Below are 17,223 nucleotides of genomic sequence, written 5' to 3'. Positions count from 1 at the left end.
CATATCATCAATAAAAATCAATTTAGTTGATGTGACAGTCTTGACAATTGTCCCATGAATTTTTCCACTGAAAATAACCTAAGCGCTTACCTCCATACACGTACCATAATAACCAAATGTCTGTGGTTACACTTAGTGCAACACACAACACGTGCTGCGACATATGTTGAACTACAACCACTCAAGTCCTCTCATCATCTTAAATAGAAAGCAAGTCACCAATCCTTCACCACTCTGATCATTATCAGATCAGTTTAATTTCGATTCAATACATGGCATTTTGATCGCCGTCACCCACCTACACCAAAGAGCCTACCTCGAAACCCGAACTCCACGGTGTAGTGTGTGAAAACGGTGCCTGTCTTCATCTCCATTTACTCCCTGAAAATAAAAGCCGCCATGCCGTGCCGCGCCAAATTTTTCAGAAATAAATTTATAACTACTTTTTGAAATAATAAATAATAATAAAGCCGTGCCGTCCTCATGGCGTCCGTCCGACAACGCACCAGGCGCCACCACTGCACCGATTCACCACTCCAGTCCGATGAGATCCGGTGCGCGAATTTAAACGCCGCCGAGGGAAAAAATAGTGGAGATTTAAATCGCCGCGACGACTCCGGCCGCGCACCCACCCGCCATCGCTTTCCGCTCACCTCATCACCCTCCTCCCCTGCTTGCGGCTCGACGACGCCGTTATTACCCAACCAGCTCTCCTCCACCCTCCCCACGCTCTCTCTCTCTCTCTCTCTCTCTCTCTCTCTCTCTCTCCAACCACGCTGCTTCGGACAGAGGCCGTCGGCTTCTTTGGTAGCGCGATGCAGCGGCGGGGGGAGTTCAGCTTCCCGGGCTCGCCGGCGCGGGGGTTGCTGCCGCCGCGGCCGCCGGCGGGGAGCGCGACGGCGCCGCGGAAGGCGGAGGAGGAGGAGGTCCGGTGGCTGCAGGCGTCGCGGCAGGCCTCGCCGGACTACAGCTCCGGCACGCCGTCGCCGCAGCTGTGGGCGTACCACCACAACCCCGACCACCACCACCGGCTCTACCCGGCGTCGGCGGGGAGCTCGCCGTCGCGGGCGCAGGCCATCGCCGGGTACCGCCGCGAGATGCTTGACCTCGTCCGCGGCCTCCCCGAGTCCGCGTACGAGCTCTCCCTCCGCGACATCGTCGAGCACCCGGCGGCGTCCTCCTCGTCGCCGTCCCCGCCAACGCCTCCCGATCCCCTGCCGCAACCGTCCAACGCCGCCGCCGCCCGACACCACCACACCGATGCCACCGCCGCCGCCCGACACCACCACACCGATGCCACCGCCGCCGCCGTTCAGGTGAGCGACGAGCCAGCAGTCGCGGCAGCGGCCATCGAGGACGGCAAGAAGCAGGGGAGGAAGCAGAGGACGATGCGGAAGCAGAGGAGCCGGAGCCTGGAGCGGAGCGTGAGCCTGGACACCGGCCTGCTCATCAAGCTCTTCCTCCCGCTCTCCATGGGCAGGAAGAAGAAGGTCTCGCCGCGGCCGGACGCCGCCAAGGACAGCAAGAAGAAGAAGAAGAACCAGGGGAAGAAGGAGGCGGCGCCGGCGCAGGCGCAGGAGGAGGAGTGGTGGAACAAGAGTGAGTTCAGCGAGGCCGGCAGCAGCAGCCGGACGAGCAGCACCGGGAGCAGCCACAGCAGCACCGGCAGCATCAGGAATGGACATGTCAATGGCAGCGTCAATCCGAGAGCGCCCGCCAGGAGTTGGAGCAGGTAATTTCTCTTCCTTTTTTCAATTCGTTCTTGATTTAGTTCATCAACTAAATCATTTAGTTCAGGTTGATGAACTGGAAAACTTTAGCACTACAAGCGGCTATTTTTGTTATAATTCGTCTCCTATTTTATTTTTTTTAAAAAAAGCCGTTTTGGGGTTCTTGGATTGGGGAATAGCAGTGCAATTTAAGGTTCATGGAACTTCTTCAGTTCTAGTTTTGGATTATCTTTTTAAAGCTTATTGATACTGTTATAGAGTTACTAGAAATTTAGTGAATGTGAAATTTCAGTTAGATTTCGGAACTCAGGAAGAAACTAGCACATTATTGTACAGTTTTCCTACAGACGCAGAAAAGGGAGGGAAAATTTTGGTTTTGGCATTAAAGAAAGAGACAAGATAAAGGAACTTTTTGAACGGATGGAAGAGACTAATATCTATTCTAGAAGATTTTTTTTATTTTAAAAGAGCGCAATTATACTTTTTCAACAGATGGTAGATACAAACAGCTGTTCTAGACTTCCAGTCTTCTAGAACATAAATTTTAGGTTTGTTTCAAAAAATAAAACAGAACACACATTTGGAAAATACCAACTACTGAAGTCCTTGGTACACACAGAACCACTTATAAAAATCCAAGGACGTAGATGGCAGTAGACTGGATCAAAGCACACCCATTTTGTCAGCAAATGCGTCCCATGTGAAAAATTGCACGGTTCAGGCTGCTTGAAATCGCTTCAACTCACTGCGCCCCTATCTGGAAGCTAATGTGAAGTCATCAATTGTGGAACGGAGACAAGCTGGTCAACACGGCAGAGTCATCGCTTGAAGTCAATTCTTGTTGCATCACAACCCAACTTTGCAGTCAATTCCTGCTGCTCAGCTTTCTTCTTACCAAAATACAAAAGGGGGCATGACTTCACATGATCCTTATTTCTAAAGTCTTCTTCTCCTTTTGTTCCAAAATTTATCAATAGTTTCATAAAAATTTGCATATGGACGTTAATTATTGAAATCTTACCATTGCATGATAAGATCTTTTACACATTGGTTTCTTCTGAATTCCAAGGATTACAGTATTAATCACAAATGTGATTAGTGCCTAGACTGCTAGCCGTTATCCCTTCAAGTTAAATTTAAATATGATAATCAGATAACAGATTGCTAGTTTTTTGTTTAATATAGTATTGCATCTTTGTGGATCATTTGAGTAAAGTGGCAGTTGGATCCAATCATTCATCTATTTTGGGACCTATAGTAACATATATAGTATATCTGTTCATGATGCCTACTTTGGCCCTTATTTCTCTCATGAAAAGTTCAAGACTGGCTGATTGTCACCTGAAGCCCAATCATTGCATCTATGCTTTATGTCTCATTCTGCATTTGCTAACCAAATCATCACATTCCAACTAACTATTGGAGCATATGTAATTCAAGTAACGACAAATCTTTCTATTCGAACCACTGCATCTAATCACCTCTTCTTTAATTTGTTTGCGCAGAAAGCGAACTGGGTGCTATGCTTTCTTCAGGGCAAACAAAAGCAAAAATGGAGTAAGCCAAGACTAAAATGATGACAAGGCCACCACGCAAACGAAAAATGTGTCTCTTGTGACCCCTCCATGGAAACCAGCAGCATTGTCACATAGCACAAGAAGCTCAAGGAGGCAACAAATTTCCAGATGTGAAGTGATCATGGAATGGCTGATTTCTCTATGGCATGCGATCTTCATGTTGTAAACAAAAGGACTTGTAATTTAGCCTAAATAGTATGACTGATTCGCACATCAGAGAGATTAATGTGGACAAAATACTGGGGGCAGTGGCACCAATGTATACTCGCACAATCTTCTGTATTTTCTTGACGCAGTCACCTCTCTCCTGTACTATGTTCTATTTGTAGATGTCCTATGGCATCTTTGCCTTTGGAGGCTAATGTACACTTTTTGTTAGTACTTGTGAATAGAAAACAGATGCTGTGGATGATGACGCATCAGCGCGTTTGTTTAGCAATATTCTTTGGGGAGCTTGCTTTTCTTGACGAAGTACTATTTTTTCTGCAAGCTTGTGTGTACCAAATGATCAACGACAAGATCTCAAGAGATCTACAGATATCCCCTTTTTTATGGCCCTGTGTTTGTGCTGTACTTTTCCTTTGCATGATACCTATTACCTAACAATTTAGTAGGAAGAAATAAAGGAAACTTTTTTAGACTTCATCATTTTGTTGAAATGGAATGCAACGGAAAGAACTGATCAGCCCAACAGCTGATGGTGCTTTGCATGTGAGACCTTTGGGTAGTGCGTGGAGCCAAGGCATCCGGCATTTAGGTTTTTAATTATAGTTCAGATCATCAACAATATTAAGTTGTTATTTGCAGCAAAAAGAACTTAACAAAAAGAACATTAATCTATATTTGCAGTTATTTTCATGCTTTTTGTAGCCTTGAATTCATGGATGTTGAATCAGGATCGATCTGAATGTGCTCAAGAAGCTAACAAATTTCACGAAATAAAAATTCAATAAACATAAAGTGTAGGGTAAAACTGTAAATCAATCTCAATTCATATGCACTCAAAAGAAGAGAGCTCTTTTAATGTGGACAATACTACCGGTTGGTAGTATGGAGTATAAGTCCTTTTTTGGTATGGATAAAATTGTAATTAGCACGGTATATATTATTCGGAGAATACTTTGTTCCGCCGATCATTTTCCCGCACGCCAGTCCCCCGCGATCCATTCTTCACGCACCGCTGGTCTCCCGTCGCCCGCACGCCGCTCCGCCCCCGCCCGCACGCCGCGCGGCCGGTCTCCCGTCGCGGGCACCGCCGGCACGCCGCCCCGACCCCGCCCGCACGCCGCGCCGCCGTCTCCCGTCGCGGGCACCGCCGGCACGCCGCCCCGACCCCGCCCGCACGCCGCGCCGCCGTCTCCCGTCGCGGGCACCGCCGGCACGCCGCCCCGACCCCCCCCGACCCCGCCTAGACGCCGCGCCGCCACCTCCCGCCCGTCGCCCCGCCCGTCGCGCCGTCACCGCTCGGCCACCGCCACCGCCGCCTCGCCGGCACCGCCCCACACGCCGCCACCTCCCCACGTCCCACATCTCCAGTAACAATTCCAGGAGGTATTATTTTGTAAGAAAGCGACCTTTACAAGAATTTGGGTATGTAATAACATTTTTCTTGCAGTATTCATTTATGCAACTATGAAATTCTTTGTTATATTTATTTACGAATAAGTGTGAAATAGCTTATTTATTGTTCCCTTAATAGGAATTTACAAGTTTCAGCTATTTCCTGGCCTACTCTAGAAAACTTAGTTTCATTGAACTTGTACTTATTTAAGCGAGAGAAATAGCAACAAAGCTTTAACTTACATAAAACCTAGCACTGCAAACTTTTATTAGAAGAGATTAGAGAGCTGTAGCAAATGGAACCACAACTGGACTAAAGCTACCAGTCCCAGTGACGTTATCAGATGAAAAACCATTAGTTGCGTGGGCCAATTCAGCATAAGATTCCCTCATGTGTTGTTCATCAATTATGAGCTCTGTTGGTTTGCTTTTATTTTTTTATTCTCTCTATATAATGAAGACAGTGCAAATTCTAAAATGCAACAAAAACACAACCACTGCATATGGCAACTATTATGGCAAGTTTTTGCAATGGCTTATTCCTTGAGTGGTTAGAGCAGGGTGGCAATTTCAGTTGAGGGTTACCACCACAAAGGTCATCATTTCCAGCATTGGTTAGGTCAGACAGTGTATTGCTTAGCTAATTGCTGCTGATTATTTTAATATTAACCTGCAATTGCAGATGTGGTAAGCTTTGTTAGTTAGGTTGGGATGAAGGACTTCAGTTCCGTCCTATGTTGATACGAAGGTATTATTTGAAATGGTTGACATACCTGTAATTTTTTTTGTTGCAGGTTACCGTAATGGAGGCAGAAGGGTACGTTAGCCTGGAGGAAACTAAAGAATTTAAGTGTATTGTAGATCAGACTTTTACGAGGGAGGAAGATTTCTATGAGTTTTACAATGATTATGCATACCATAAAGGGTTCAGTATCAGAAAGGGCAGAGTTAGGTACAAGACAGGCACCAAAGAGGTGATATGGAGAAGACTCATGTGCTCCTGTGAAAGATATAGATCTGTTAAGTACTTTGAAAGGATGGATAAAAAAAGACAGCCGCGTGCCCTCACCCGTTGTGGATGCACGGCTAGGCTTGATGTGGAGTGGAGTGAAAGTATTGGCATCTGGTATGTGAAGGATTTTGTGGATGTCCATACACATGCCCTTGCAAAACCAGAGCATGTTTTTATTTTGCGGTCTCATCGAGGGCTTAATGATCCTCAGAAAGCGGAGGCAGTAGAACTGGGACTAGGTGGGCTGCGTCCATTTCAGATCATGGACATAATGGAGGCCAGCCACGGTGGGCCAGGGGAGACTGGATTTCTTTCGCAGGACTTGTACAATTTCTTTTCAAGGTACAAGAAGGGAAAGGTTGAAGGAAGCGATGTAGAATTTGTGTTGAATCATATGCGTCAGATGCAAGAGAAAGATCCGGAGTTCTTTTTCACATTTAGTGTGGATGCACAAGGCAGGTTGAAGAACCTATTTTGGTCGGATGCACAGTCGCAGATAGACTATGGTGTTTTTGGAGACGTCGTTGTATTCGACAGCACTTACCGAGTGAACCGGTACAATCTTCCGTTTGTCCCTTTTATAGGAGTTAACCATCATCGAAGCACAGTTGTCTTTGGCTGCGGTATTTTATCGGATGAAACTATCTTGTCATATGTGTGGCTCCTCGAGGCTTTACTGGAGGCGATGCACCAGAAGCATCCAAAATCCTTAATCACTGATGGGGACGCAGCGATGATGAGAGCTATTGAGATTGTCATGCCTGATGTAGATCACAGATTGTGCAGTTGGCACATAGAGCAGAACATGCTAAAACGGTTCCGTGGTTCGAAGCTCAAGGATTTCAGGAAGTTCATATACCATGCAATGGAGGAGGGTGAATTTGATAGGCTTTGGAAAGAGTTTAGAGGTACCCATAATATCAAAGAAGATAACCTATGGGTAAATAGGATGTACGAACTTAGAAGGAAGTGGGCTGCCACGTTCACAAGAGGGAGACATTTCTTAGGCATGCAAAGCAATCAGAGGAGCGAGAGTCTGAACTCAAGGCTTCACAACCATTTAGACCGAAAGATGTCCTTAGTTGATTTAATGGAGCATTACGAGTTTTGCCTATCACGCATTCGTCGGAATGAGATTGAGCTTGATGCGAGGGCTCTATGTTCTATCCCATTCACTAAGATTTCTGCTGATGTTCTTGAGAAAAGTGCTGCGCAGATCTTCACACCAACTATATTCCAGAAAGTGAGCTTCCAGATAAAAAAATCAAGTAATTGGTCGGTGACAGAGGTGACATTGCAGAATGGGTGTTTGAGGTATGAGGTTTCATTGCAAGGCAACAACAAGCGTTGGTTTCACGTGACTTGTACCTTTGGGTCATCGTTGGTTGATGCTAGATGCCATTGCCGGAAGCTGGAGCGGGAAGGAATTCCATGTGCGCATACTTTCTGTGTCATGAAGTATTCTCGTATAGAGAGCATCCCTCCTTGTTGTGTTTACGTGAGGTGGACTATTAATGCGAAGAGTGCTTTCCCAACGGAGATGCGTACCAATACGCATGTTTGGACTGAACAAATGGATCGTTACCATTCCCTTCGCTCAAAGGGCAATCGTGCTTTATTCAAAGTTTCTAGGAGCCAAGATGAGACGGATAGGGTAATGAAGTTACTTGATGATATTTTGAAAGAAGACACGCAGGAGCAAGGGATGGAAGAGGAAATAACATTTGGGCCATTGCCGGCTCATTTCTCAGCAGCCAACCAGCCTGGTGGCACCAAAGTACTTGATCCGGTGAAGATTGTTTCGAAAGGTGCTCCGCGATCCAACAAGAGGTGGAAGGCAAGCCATGAATTTTGGGAAACTTTTTGAAAATGTGCAGGTTAGATAGTTAAATTTTTTATTTATGCCATCGGGCACGCAGGTGTTTGGTTTTTGTTTCCAGAGTTAGGATGTTTCATGTTCTACCTGCAACAGAAAGATGTGCACAGCAGTTAATTCATTCTGATGTTGTCTCTGGGCAGATTGTTTGTGCTACCTTATCCTAAATGTTTGTGCTATTTGCAACCCCATTTGCTTCTTTGGTTTCCTGTTATCCTTGTGTAGCATATCATATGCTTCTTCGTTTAATACTGATAGGATGGCGTAGCAGCAGATTGTGATTAAGTTCATGGTAACTCTACTTTGCTGGTTTCTTGAATGTATATTTACTTTGCTAATTCTAGTTTGCTTAATGACTAAGAGCCACCTCATTATTTTTATCTGCTGCTAACAGCTTCAAACCTGAATACACCCATTGCCCCCATGAAATAATTAACAGATTCCTCATTGGCTCCTTGCTCTTTGTATAGGTACACAGATTTATCTTCTGGAGATAAGCTTACAGCTTCATTGATATAGAGGACGTTGACCCTTGTGCTTCGCGGATTGCAGCTAGTGGAACTCGAAGAAAGCAAACACAAAAGGTACTGTCTTCTAGAAGTTCAATGTTTGGTTATCCTTGGTAGATGAGATGAAAGGCCTAATATGAATGAGTTTAGCAGGGGTCTTGATTCAAATATTGCTCATTGTTTGGTCTTGTAAATGCCTATTGGTGAGATTGAGGACCTTTGGCCTTTTCATTTCTGTTACAGGTGGAGGAAGATGAAATCGAAGAGCTCTCAAGTTCCTCTCAGGTGGGCTGTTAGCTTACATCAGCCGAAATGTGCATTGCATTATTTGTTACCTGTGTCAGGTTAGCTTGATTCCAATTTGACTTGTGATCCAGGCATTGTTGTTGCACTGTGGTTAAATGCTGAATGGCTGGATACAACAGCTGCGTTTTTGCCTATGGACAGGTCTTCATCAAATTCATTTGTAATTTATTTGGTGCCAATGGGATGCTTCCCATCTGTCAGGTGATCGTGCTGAACCTGGAGATCAAGTTTTAAAAGATACTACAGTGTGAGAAAGAAAACAAGGTTAGTTCAACTTCTACTGGTATGTGTCGGACATTGGCCCATCCTTGTACAAGTGACCCAATAGTTAACCAAGAGTTCAACTTCTGCATGTTTACAATCAGAATCATAGCTTCTCATATGGGGAGCCGATGACTGTATTCTAAATGTAGAAGTCATCTTGTTCTCAGATATCCTTACTCCACTCCCTGGGTTAGTAGCAAATTCTCCTCTATTCTTGTTTGGCATATGCATCTGTTTTTAGATAATATCTGCTTCACTGAAGTGCTTTGGCTGAAGTTCCTGAGTTTTTTGGCAGGCTGATAAAGATGACCATCAATTATGAAGAATTTATTGCTGCAACTGTGCCTCTTAACAAAATAGAGCGTGAAGAGCACTTGATGGCAGCTTTTACTTACTTCGACACAGATGGAAGTGGTTATATCACAGTTGACAAGCTTCAACGAGCTTGTGGAGAAAATAACATGGAGGACTCTTTCCTGGAAGAGATAATTTTAGAAGTTGACCAAAACAATGTAAGTTGATTGTCTTTTACTTGAACCACAATACTAATGCTTAAGGATTTTCAGCACAAGTGCAGAACACTTTGGGTACCTAAATATGTCAACCTCGTTCTAGACCTTTGAGTCATGTAATCATGTGGGGTTGCAATGTAAAACATTGCACTGGTTCCTTATCCTGAATGACATTTTACTACTAGAATAAACACCTTTGGTGGCTGGGCATCAACCACATAGTCACACCTAACGCACACTGTCAATTTCAGTAACCTTTAAGGATAGGAAAATAAATAAATACATTTGGTGACAGCACAGCCATTGTCAATCTCCTAACAAGGCCACTCGACATTAGTTTTGAATTTAGCTGCGAGGAAGGTTGGCTATTTTTAGCTTTGACCTGAAAAGTAGGCAGTACATTGCTGAACCAATATAGGAAGAAAACCAGGCCACAGTTCTTTTGATTACCGAGTCCAATGGTGCCTCTCAGGAGTTTTATTTTACTGAAAACTAATGCATGTGCTCATATTTACTTTTCAGGAGGGTCAAAGTGACTACGCCGAATTCGTAGCCATGATGCAAGGCAACAAAGTTGGACTTGGGTGGCAACCAATGTAAACCACTTTGAATGTAACCTTGAGAGATGCACCTCAAGTACACTGATGCATACGTGATGTACAGATTTTGTTCTCTTTTCTTATTCATCATTTCTCCACATTCGGTTTGTTATCTGTTTCGTTCTGTTACAAGTTCTGTTCTGTGAGATCATACTCCTTCCAAATTTGCATTTGCGTAATCTTAAAAACGCGAGACTTATCACGCGGTTTTTCCAGTCAATCAAGCAGCCTTGTCATAGCACCGGGACTGGAGTTGCATGTTCTGCCGGCGACTGTGTTTGGGCTCCATGAGCCAAAGTGCCAAACCATGTGCAGGCAGAACAGCAAAATTCAGAGCCGCGTGCGACTCTTCCGCCTACCAGAAGCGCGATTCGCCTACTGCAAACCGGGGGGCGAGGTGTTAAATGGTGAACGCTGCTGGTAGCCTGGCACACGTTTTGCTCTAGATCCTGAACAATTCTGCCGTCCCAGAAATTCAGAACCGGCAGTCAGACAGAGCAGTTCTACGTTTGCCTTCGGCAATGCTAATTTCGTAGAGCACCACGTTTGCCTTCGGCAATGCTAAACTAGCTAGTACTAATTCCTACCATGCATGCGTGTGTAGCGAGGAAATAAAATTGGAAAGACCCATGTGTGCGATTTGTAGCAGCCAGGTTGGCAGTACAATAAGCATGGGAGGTAACAGGATGTCCAACTGCTGTGCGCTGACAATACACCTTAACAGATATAGAATTCATGCGTGCAATAAAATATTCAATTTGAAAACTAACTCTATCCATCATCTCCAAAGACATAATTGACACGTAAAGATAACAGATTCAAATTAGTAGGAGATATCCGGATAACCATACAGGACAAATTCCTATATAAATAAATACCCCCCATCTGGGAATTTGTCTCACGCCTCCATCTCCATCTCCTGACGCCTCCATCTCCTCAACATGGAGCATAACCATAGACCTGACACACAACACAAGGAGCATGCCCCACCTGCGCGACTTGATCCAATTACACCTGCGCCATCCTATCCAGTAAGTTCAATCTTGCCTGCAACAACAGTTTATGATCAGTTTATCAATACAACATGACATGGAAAAAAATTATATTTGTCCTAATTTTTAAATCAGATCCATTCATCCCAGGGAGACAATGGGGTGCAGGCCATCTATAATGGTAACTTGGAGGATAACACTGATGACGAATCAGATTATGAAGACCCTATCGTTACCTTTACTGAGGACCCATTCACCTATCCACCCAAGATAGGAAGGAAGCCAGTACAATTTTTTTCTGCTCTTTTTGTTGCCATCATCATATTTTAAACCGTTATGATTTAATTAATCACAATTTTATAGGTGTCAAAGGCCTATGGTGACATAATGGCCAAATTACACGTCATGGATACCCGGGAATACAGGGACTACAACTACCTAAAAACTGCACAGGATTCAATCTGTCAGCAAGTAAAAGAAATTACTAGCACCTTTCACACAATTCAACGTTCACTGATTGACATTCAGTGCTACAACCAGATAGGTACTGATGAATTTTGAATCCTACATGTGAGTTTGACTTGCCTACTCACAACCTTGTAGCCTGAAGAGCAGATCAACGAATTAGGATTGACACAACAGAATGTACCACAAGGGCGACTGATTTCAAGCACAGCCGGGGAGGCACCTAGGCCAATTGATGAAAAAGTAAGTAAGTTCTATGATCATGATACTAAACCAGGTCCCTATGATAGCACAAAAAGGAGGCGAGGCGAGTCGGATAAACCTGATGTAAAGAAAGGTAATATGAAGTGTTTCCAATCTATAAAGTATGACATTAATTTATATCGGTAACTGATACTATGTGATGATGTGATTGTAGAGTTCAGCTGTTTCATGGATGAATTTCTTCAAGTTATGAATATAAATAGAGGCAACGATGACGATATCATTATCAAAATAAAGGGTATTGTATTAACAAGAAAGGAGATTCACACTTTGTATGTAAAGTATGACTACGACTCTTTCAACAAATGTTTAGATGACAAGATCTGTCCTTAAACATTGTTCATTTACTTGTTGTTTAAGATACCAACATTAAGATGTGAAGTGGAGTGTCATTTAAGTACCTTGTTCTTACTGTCCTAATCAATTAATGGTTCTGTTGCTTCTGTATTATATTGCTCTATGTCAGTTGCCACCTCCAGCTGCAATAAAATAACGATGCATCAAAACTTTAATTAGTAATTAGATAGGCAAGCTCATGCAGATAATTATTGTATCATGCAGATAATAGATGCACGCATACATGACATGCGGGGGAAGATCCCGGACGACAAACGGATGTTCACCAATGTTTACCTGGAGAACACGCACATGCCTGCAAGGTTCCAGTACACACAGAGACATGAGGCTGACCTATGTGAAGAAGAAACAATGCATAGGCGCGCAGTTGCATTTAAATACGTCAGTCATGAAATGGTACGACATATTTACTTAACTGCTAGTCAATACTACATTGCGTTCACTACTGACTACAACATTTGTAGGTATTTCTCCCAATGCGTGTGCAGACACACTGGTTCTTGGTGGTAGTGAACGCTTATTTGCGAACTGTACAAGTATTGAACTCAGACAAACAATTCGTTGCAAAAATAGTGCAACAAGTCAGGAATATGGTGAGGTTTAAGTATGCTCTGTACTGTTCAATTTTGTTTGCACATTATGAAATAACATTATATGAAATAGGTTGAAGGCTTGCACTGTTATTTGGAGATCATTCAAAACGACGAGAAGGAGGACTACCATCGGTGGAAGGATTTTAATGTCAAGACCTGGGACATCGACATGCTGGGTGGATTACCTCAACAGGAGGACAGGACATCATCCGGCCTATTCATGCTCAAGTACATGGAGCACTGGAATGGTTACAGACTACAAAAAGGCTTCACACAGAACCTTATTGATGAGTTCAGATCTAAGCTTGCAGCTATACTGGTGAACTCGGTCTTCAATGAGGAGCAGACTATGAAGGGATCCCCTGAGATCTAGATCGACTCTTACAATTTAAAAAGTTATCTTCAGTTTTAGTTCCTACAATTTAAGTGTACTGCTATTCAGTGTGTTAAAGGGTATCATTATCGCAAACAAGTCTGCAAACAAAGAATTCACGAAACACACATTAAGCCTCCTGACCTTGTCCTTGTCCGGGGAGGGGATAACACACAGGAGGGGGGCGAGCTGGGAAGGGTCCTTGCCCGTGGAGTCCTGGACGCTGGCACGGAGCCGGCTGAAGTCGTCTGCCTGGTCGGCGCCGGCGGCAGAGCTACTGCTGCTGCTTGGGGTCGGGCTCCCAGGTGAGCGATGCGGGGCGAGGGGGCGGCGCGATGCGGAAGGCGACAGAGAAGGTAGGCGCGCAGGGGCGGAAGATGAGGTAGACGGCGCCGGCGAAGGCGGCGGCGAGGAGGAGCAGGAGGAGGACGGCGGCGCAGGAGCAGCAGCAGGTGCGGCGGAGGAGGCGGCGCCGCGCCGGGCGCGCGGCGAGCTTCTTGTAGCGGCGCGTGGTCCGAGGGGCGGCGAGAGTGGGCGCTGCTGGAAGGACGGGTGCAGCTGCAGCGGCGTGGTCTCCGTGGCCGCCGCCGCCGCGCCGGTGTCGGCGACTGGTTGGTCGGGTCGGGGGCGACGCGATGTGGGGTGAGGGGTCGGCGCGATCCAGAATGGATCGGGGGCGGCGCGATGCGGGGGCAGCATGAGTAGGGTACGTATGTGCACGAGATGTTGTTGGGCCGGGCCGTTTCTTCAATTCGGCCTAGTACGGGCGAAATAAACAGAGAACTATATTATTGCATGTAACACCATCTAAAAGGTTTATAATTTATGATAATATAAAAAAGAAAATAGTTTGTGACAATTTAAGTTTCATAATTCAAAAACAATGATATACTTTGTTTCAATTTTTAAACTTACATGATGACCTTATAGTTTGTGTCATAATTCAAAAACAATGATATAGTTTCATAATCCATGTAGTTTGTGTCATTATGTTCGTGTTAGATGAAGGCGCGTGCTTTGTGACTTGTGGTCTTCAAGAGTACATGTATGGCCATGTAGGGGAACATGGTACATAGACAAATGCATGATAGGCCAAAGGTGGCAAACAATTTGGACTGACATAGTGACATGTCAAGTAGCTGTCGGGAGCAAATTGGGTACATGCCACCTTGGAAAACATATATATGAACTTAAGCTCATAATTTTGAAATTACATGAATTTACAAAAAAAATGGTAATATTCCAAAAAATATTGAGTGTTTATATACTAAAGTAAGGATAGATATTGCAAAATAAAAAAAGTTAAAAATGGTGACTTCAAAAAATTCGTAAAGGAGATTGAACCCATGCCCTTTCAAGGCAAAGTCCACCGCCTAATCCACTGGGCTACTAGAGTACATTAATCACATGTGCATTAATAAATTTATTTGTACCCTTCATCCGGCCCATGTAGTGGCATGATCTTTCCCTTTGCACGTTGGAGCCACAACAAACGCCGAGAACAGGGTACGGGAATCACATGAATCTACTGGTGCCAGGATGACATACAGCGCTCTCTCGTCCAACCTGCTCTTCCCTGAAACATACCGGACTCGCGCTCTCAACAAGTTTGGCACTCAGGATGCTGTTGGACGTTGCTCCGTGGATGTTGCCGCTCCGTGGACTCCTTTGAGGTCAGGTATCACTGCAACGGCCTTCTGTTGCTCCAGAACTGCGTGGTGAACTCAGCCACGCATCAGTGGGCGCACCTGCCCCCGCGGCCGCGGCTTCCGTGCGTGGGGCCTGACTACTACGCCGATGAGTACCTCGTCTACGATCCGACCAATGCTTTGTATCATACTACTATATTCAACACGATCATATCACTTAGAGTATCCCGTCGCATTGACAAGGTATCAGTAATTTGCTTGGAAAGCATTGACAGAAAAATGTTAGTTGAAAACTGTGCTATCCCGTCGCTGGAGGCATGTATTAGCTTACAAACTCTTCACGTGAGGTCTAATTTAAACAAACTCTTCACGTGAGGCCTAATTTAAACAAACTCTACATGTTTGGATATCATAGCACCTAATTTAAACTAACACTTGACGTTAGATAATAAAAACAATCTTGCTTCACACGGACTCACATGGACAACAAACTTGGCAGCTGCAGCGGCAGGAAGGCAGCAGGCAGCGGCAGTTTACCATCTTGCTTCACATCAGACAACTCAGCCACCATGGATGTGGACGGAGCTACTTCTTCGGTGCCACCCATCAAGCCTGACACACAAGAGCAGGACCATACACCACCTGCGCATCAGAAGGAGCATGCACCACCTGCGCTAATTGATCCAATTACATCTCTCCCATTCAATCCAGTAAGTTCAATCTCATCTGCAACGATAAAGTTTATGATCAGTTTTATCAATACGACATGACATATAAAAAAACTGAACAGGACCAGATTCATTCAACCAATTTTGAGCCACCAAGGCAGATCAAGAAGCAACCAAGCTCTACAAGCCGTGTAAGTCTTGCTGCCTGCTATGAAAAACAACTTAGAAGGAACAAGACATATAGAGTGATGTGCATGTGCTTGTTCAAGACATATAGAGTGGTGCAATTGGAGTACTGGTACTAATGCTATGCTATGAAAAACAACTTAGAAGGAACAAGACATATAGAGTGATGTGCATGTGCTTGTTCAAGACATATAGAGTGGTGCAATTGGAGTACTGGTACTAATGCTATGCGAGGGTAATGATCAGCCATATAGAACAGGGAGCACTAGGTTCAAGCGACCATACTGATCAGCTCATAAGCACTAGGTTGGGTGAATTTATGCGACCATACTGAAAACAGCTACAAAGTAGGAATTCAATAAAAAATAGAATAAGGATATACAAACAAGAACTAATCCCAGCTGATAACGAGGGAGGGAAAGGATTGAATTAGGTGTACCTCTACACCTGGTTCGTGAACTTTTTTATTTGTAGGTGTGCCTTTGGTGTGGTTCAGGTAGCGATCAATTGTATTCTGCAAGCTGAGAATTGTTCCAAGTGTTATTAGATATTCTCATTGTTTGGATCAATAAGAGAAATGCTCCATATACCACCACTTGCCTGCAACTCAGTAATCATGCACATTTAAATAAGAGAATACATTATATGCACCTTTCATTCAGTCTCTTAAAATAATTATGTCAAATTTAGTCAACAGATGATATGAAATGTTGTTTCTAACTTCTGAGTTCATTCAAGAATGGTACACTCTTATCTATAGATATTGCACTCTATCCATACTACATGATAGAACCTCAATATAAAAATGCACAACACATATATTTATGGGGAAATATCAATATAATTCAGCTAAGTATCGTCCAACACTCTTATTGTGCAAAAGATATAATATAGCCAAGAGAGAATCAAATCCATGATATATCACAAAGGGTCAACAAAGTCATAATGATGCATATGATTTTATAGAGATCCGTTGCACAAAACTTGCCTAACATTAGTATCAGGTATCAATCTATGTACGGATTCTAAAAGTTCTATTTTAATAAAGAGATAATTAAACTTAGGAGTTAATTAAAATGGTATATAAAACAAACCACTTGAGTATGAACATTATTTCGCAAATGACCTCTGCATATGTTGGCCTAAGTTACTGTCTACAAAGCTAATCCTAACTGTAGCAGTTTTTTTATGAACACAGACAGACAATATGAGAGAACTATGCAATTCCTGCATAATGATCCTTAAGGATAGCTATTTTTATTTTTTTAGGTGTAAAACATATAGGTCACCTATATATATAGGTGAGTAGGATGGCCACAGCAAATAATTGTATACCAAAATCTCAACACAGTATGATTAACATTTTTCTTGTTCACCCGGTGCCGTGGAAGTATTTGATTTTATCTTTCTAAGATTATTAACTCGTATGTCTTAATATCCCCTAATCGAACAAAAATATATATCTTTTTCCTGCTGGATCAAAACCCTTAATTAGAAGACTATTAATATGTTTATTGAAAAAAAATAGATCAACACCAATTACAAGAAACATACCTGAACTTCACATAAGCTGCAGAAAAACATCCCTAATTATTATTTTCCTTCAGGGTACATGTAAATGCTCGCAGAAATTACTAGTAGAGATTATAAGCGTGTTCAACCAAGAACAAAAGGATGCTGTTGAGAAAGCAGGATTTGGTTCTTTACTTAAGCTTAAGGACATAGAGATTC

At 43.7% G+C, this 17,223-nt stretch overlaps 2 protein-coding genes and 2 long non-coding RNA genes across 6 annotated transcripts; 3 read left to right on the top strand and 1 right to left on the bottom strand.

Moving 5' to 3' along the window:
* Positions 1-678: 678 nt before the first annotated feature.
* Positions 679-3,746, top strand: LOC117866510 (uncharacterized). Its single transcript, XM_034750730.2, has 2 exons — positions 679-1,732; positions 3,236-3,746. The coding sequence occupies exons 1-2, from the start codon at positions 816-818 to the stop codon at positions 3,300-3,302; spliced, it is 984 nt and encodes a 327-aa protein (XP_034606621.1). The 5' UTR covers positions 679-815; the 3' UTR covers positions 3,303-3,746.
* A 1,924-nt stretch (positions 3,747-5,670) lies between these two features.
* Positions 5,671-8,274, top strand: LOC117834249 (protein FAR1-RELATED SEQUENCE 5-like). The gene is made up of 2 exons (XM_034713869.1): positions 5,671-7,193; positions 8,226-8,274. Exons 1-2 carry the CDS (start codon positions 5,671-5,673, stop codon positions 8,272-8,274), a joined length of 1,572 nt encoding a protein of 523 aa, XP_034569760.1.
* An 859-nt stretch (positions 8,275-9,133) lies between these two features.
* Positions 9,134-10,028, top strand: LOC117833789 (uncharacterized). Its single transcript, XR_011899009.1, has 2 exons — positions 9,134-9,346; positions 9,869-10,028. It is a non-coding gene; the product is annotated as an uncharacterized lncRNA (long non-coding RNA).
* Positions 10,029-14,855: 4,827 nt separating this feature from the next.
* On the bottom strand, positions 14,856-16,557 carry LOC117833569 (uncharacterized). 3 transcript variants are annotated; one of them, XR_004635503.2, is made up of 3 exons: positions 15,932-16,557; positions 15,446-15,511; positions 14,856-15,364 (listed from the first exon to the last, which is right to left on the bottom strand). It is a non-coding gene; the product is annotated as an uncharacterized lncRNA (long non-coding RNA). The 3 variants fall into 3 exon arrangements; XR_011898946.1 differs by having other exon boundaries at positions 14,856-15,511; XR_011898947.1 differs by lacking the exon at positions 15,446-15,511.
* Between the last annotated feature and the right edge of the window lie 666 nt (positions 16,558-17,223).

This window comes from Setaria viridis, chromosome 8, assembly GCF_005286985.2.
Source record: "Setaria viridis chromosome 8, Setaria_viridis_v4.0, whole genome shotgun sequence".
NCBI lineage: Eukaryota > Viridiplantae > Streptophyta > Magnoliopsida > Poales > Poaceae > Setaria > Setaria viridis.
This window is presented reverse-complemented; position numbering and strand designations above follow the sequence as displayed.

Excerpts from the sequence above, each read along its gene's own strand:
- LOC117834249 (XM_034713869.1), top strand. The coding sequence starts at position 5,671 with ATGGAGGCAGAAGGGTACGTTAGCCTGGAGGAAACTAAAGAATTTAAG. Across the intron at positions 7,194-8,225 it reads TTGCAGAATGGGTGTTTGAG|GTACACAGATTTATCTTCTG; the intron begins GTATGAGGTTTC and ends CTCTTTGTATAG.
- LOC117866510 (XM_034750730.2), top strand. The coding sequence starts at position 816 with ATGCAGCGGCGGGGGGAGTTCAGCTTCCCGGGCTCGCCGGCGCGGGGG. Across the intron at positions 1,733-3,235 it reads CCCGCCAGGAGTTGGAGCAG|AAAGCGAACTGGGTGCTATG; the intron begins GTAATTTCTCTT and ends TTGTTTGCGCAG.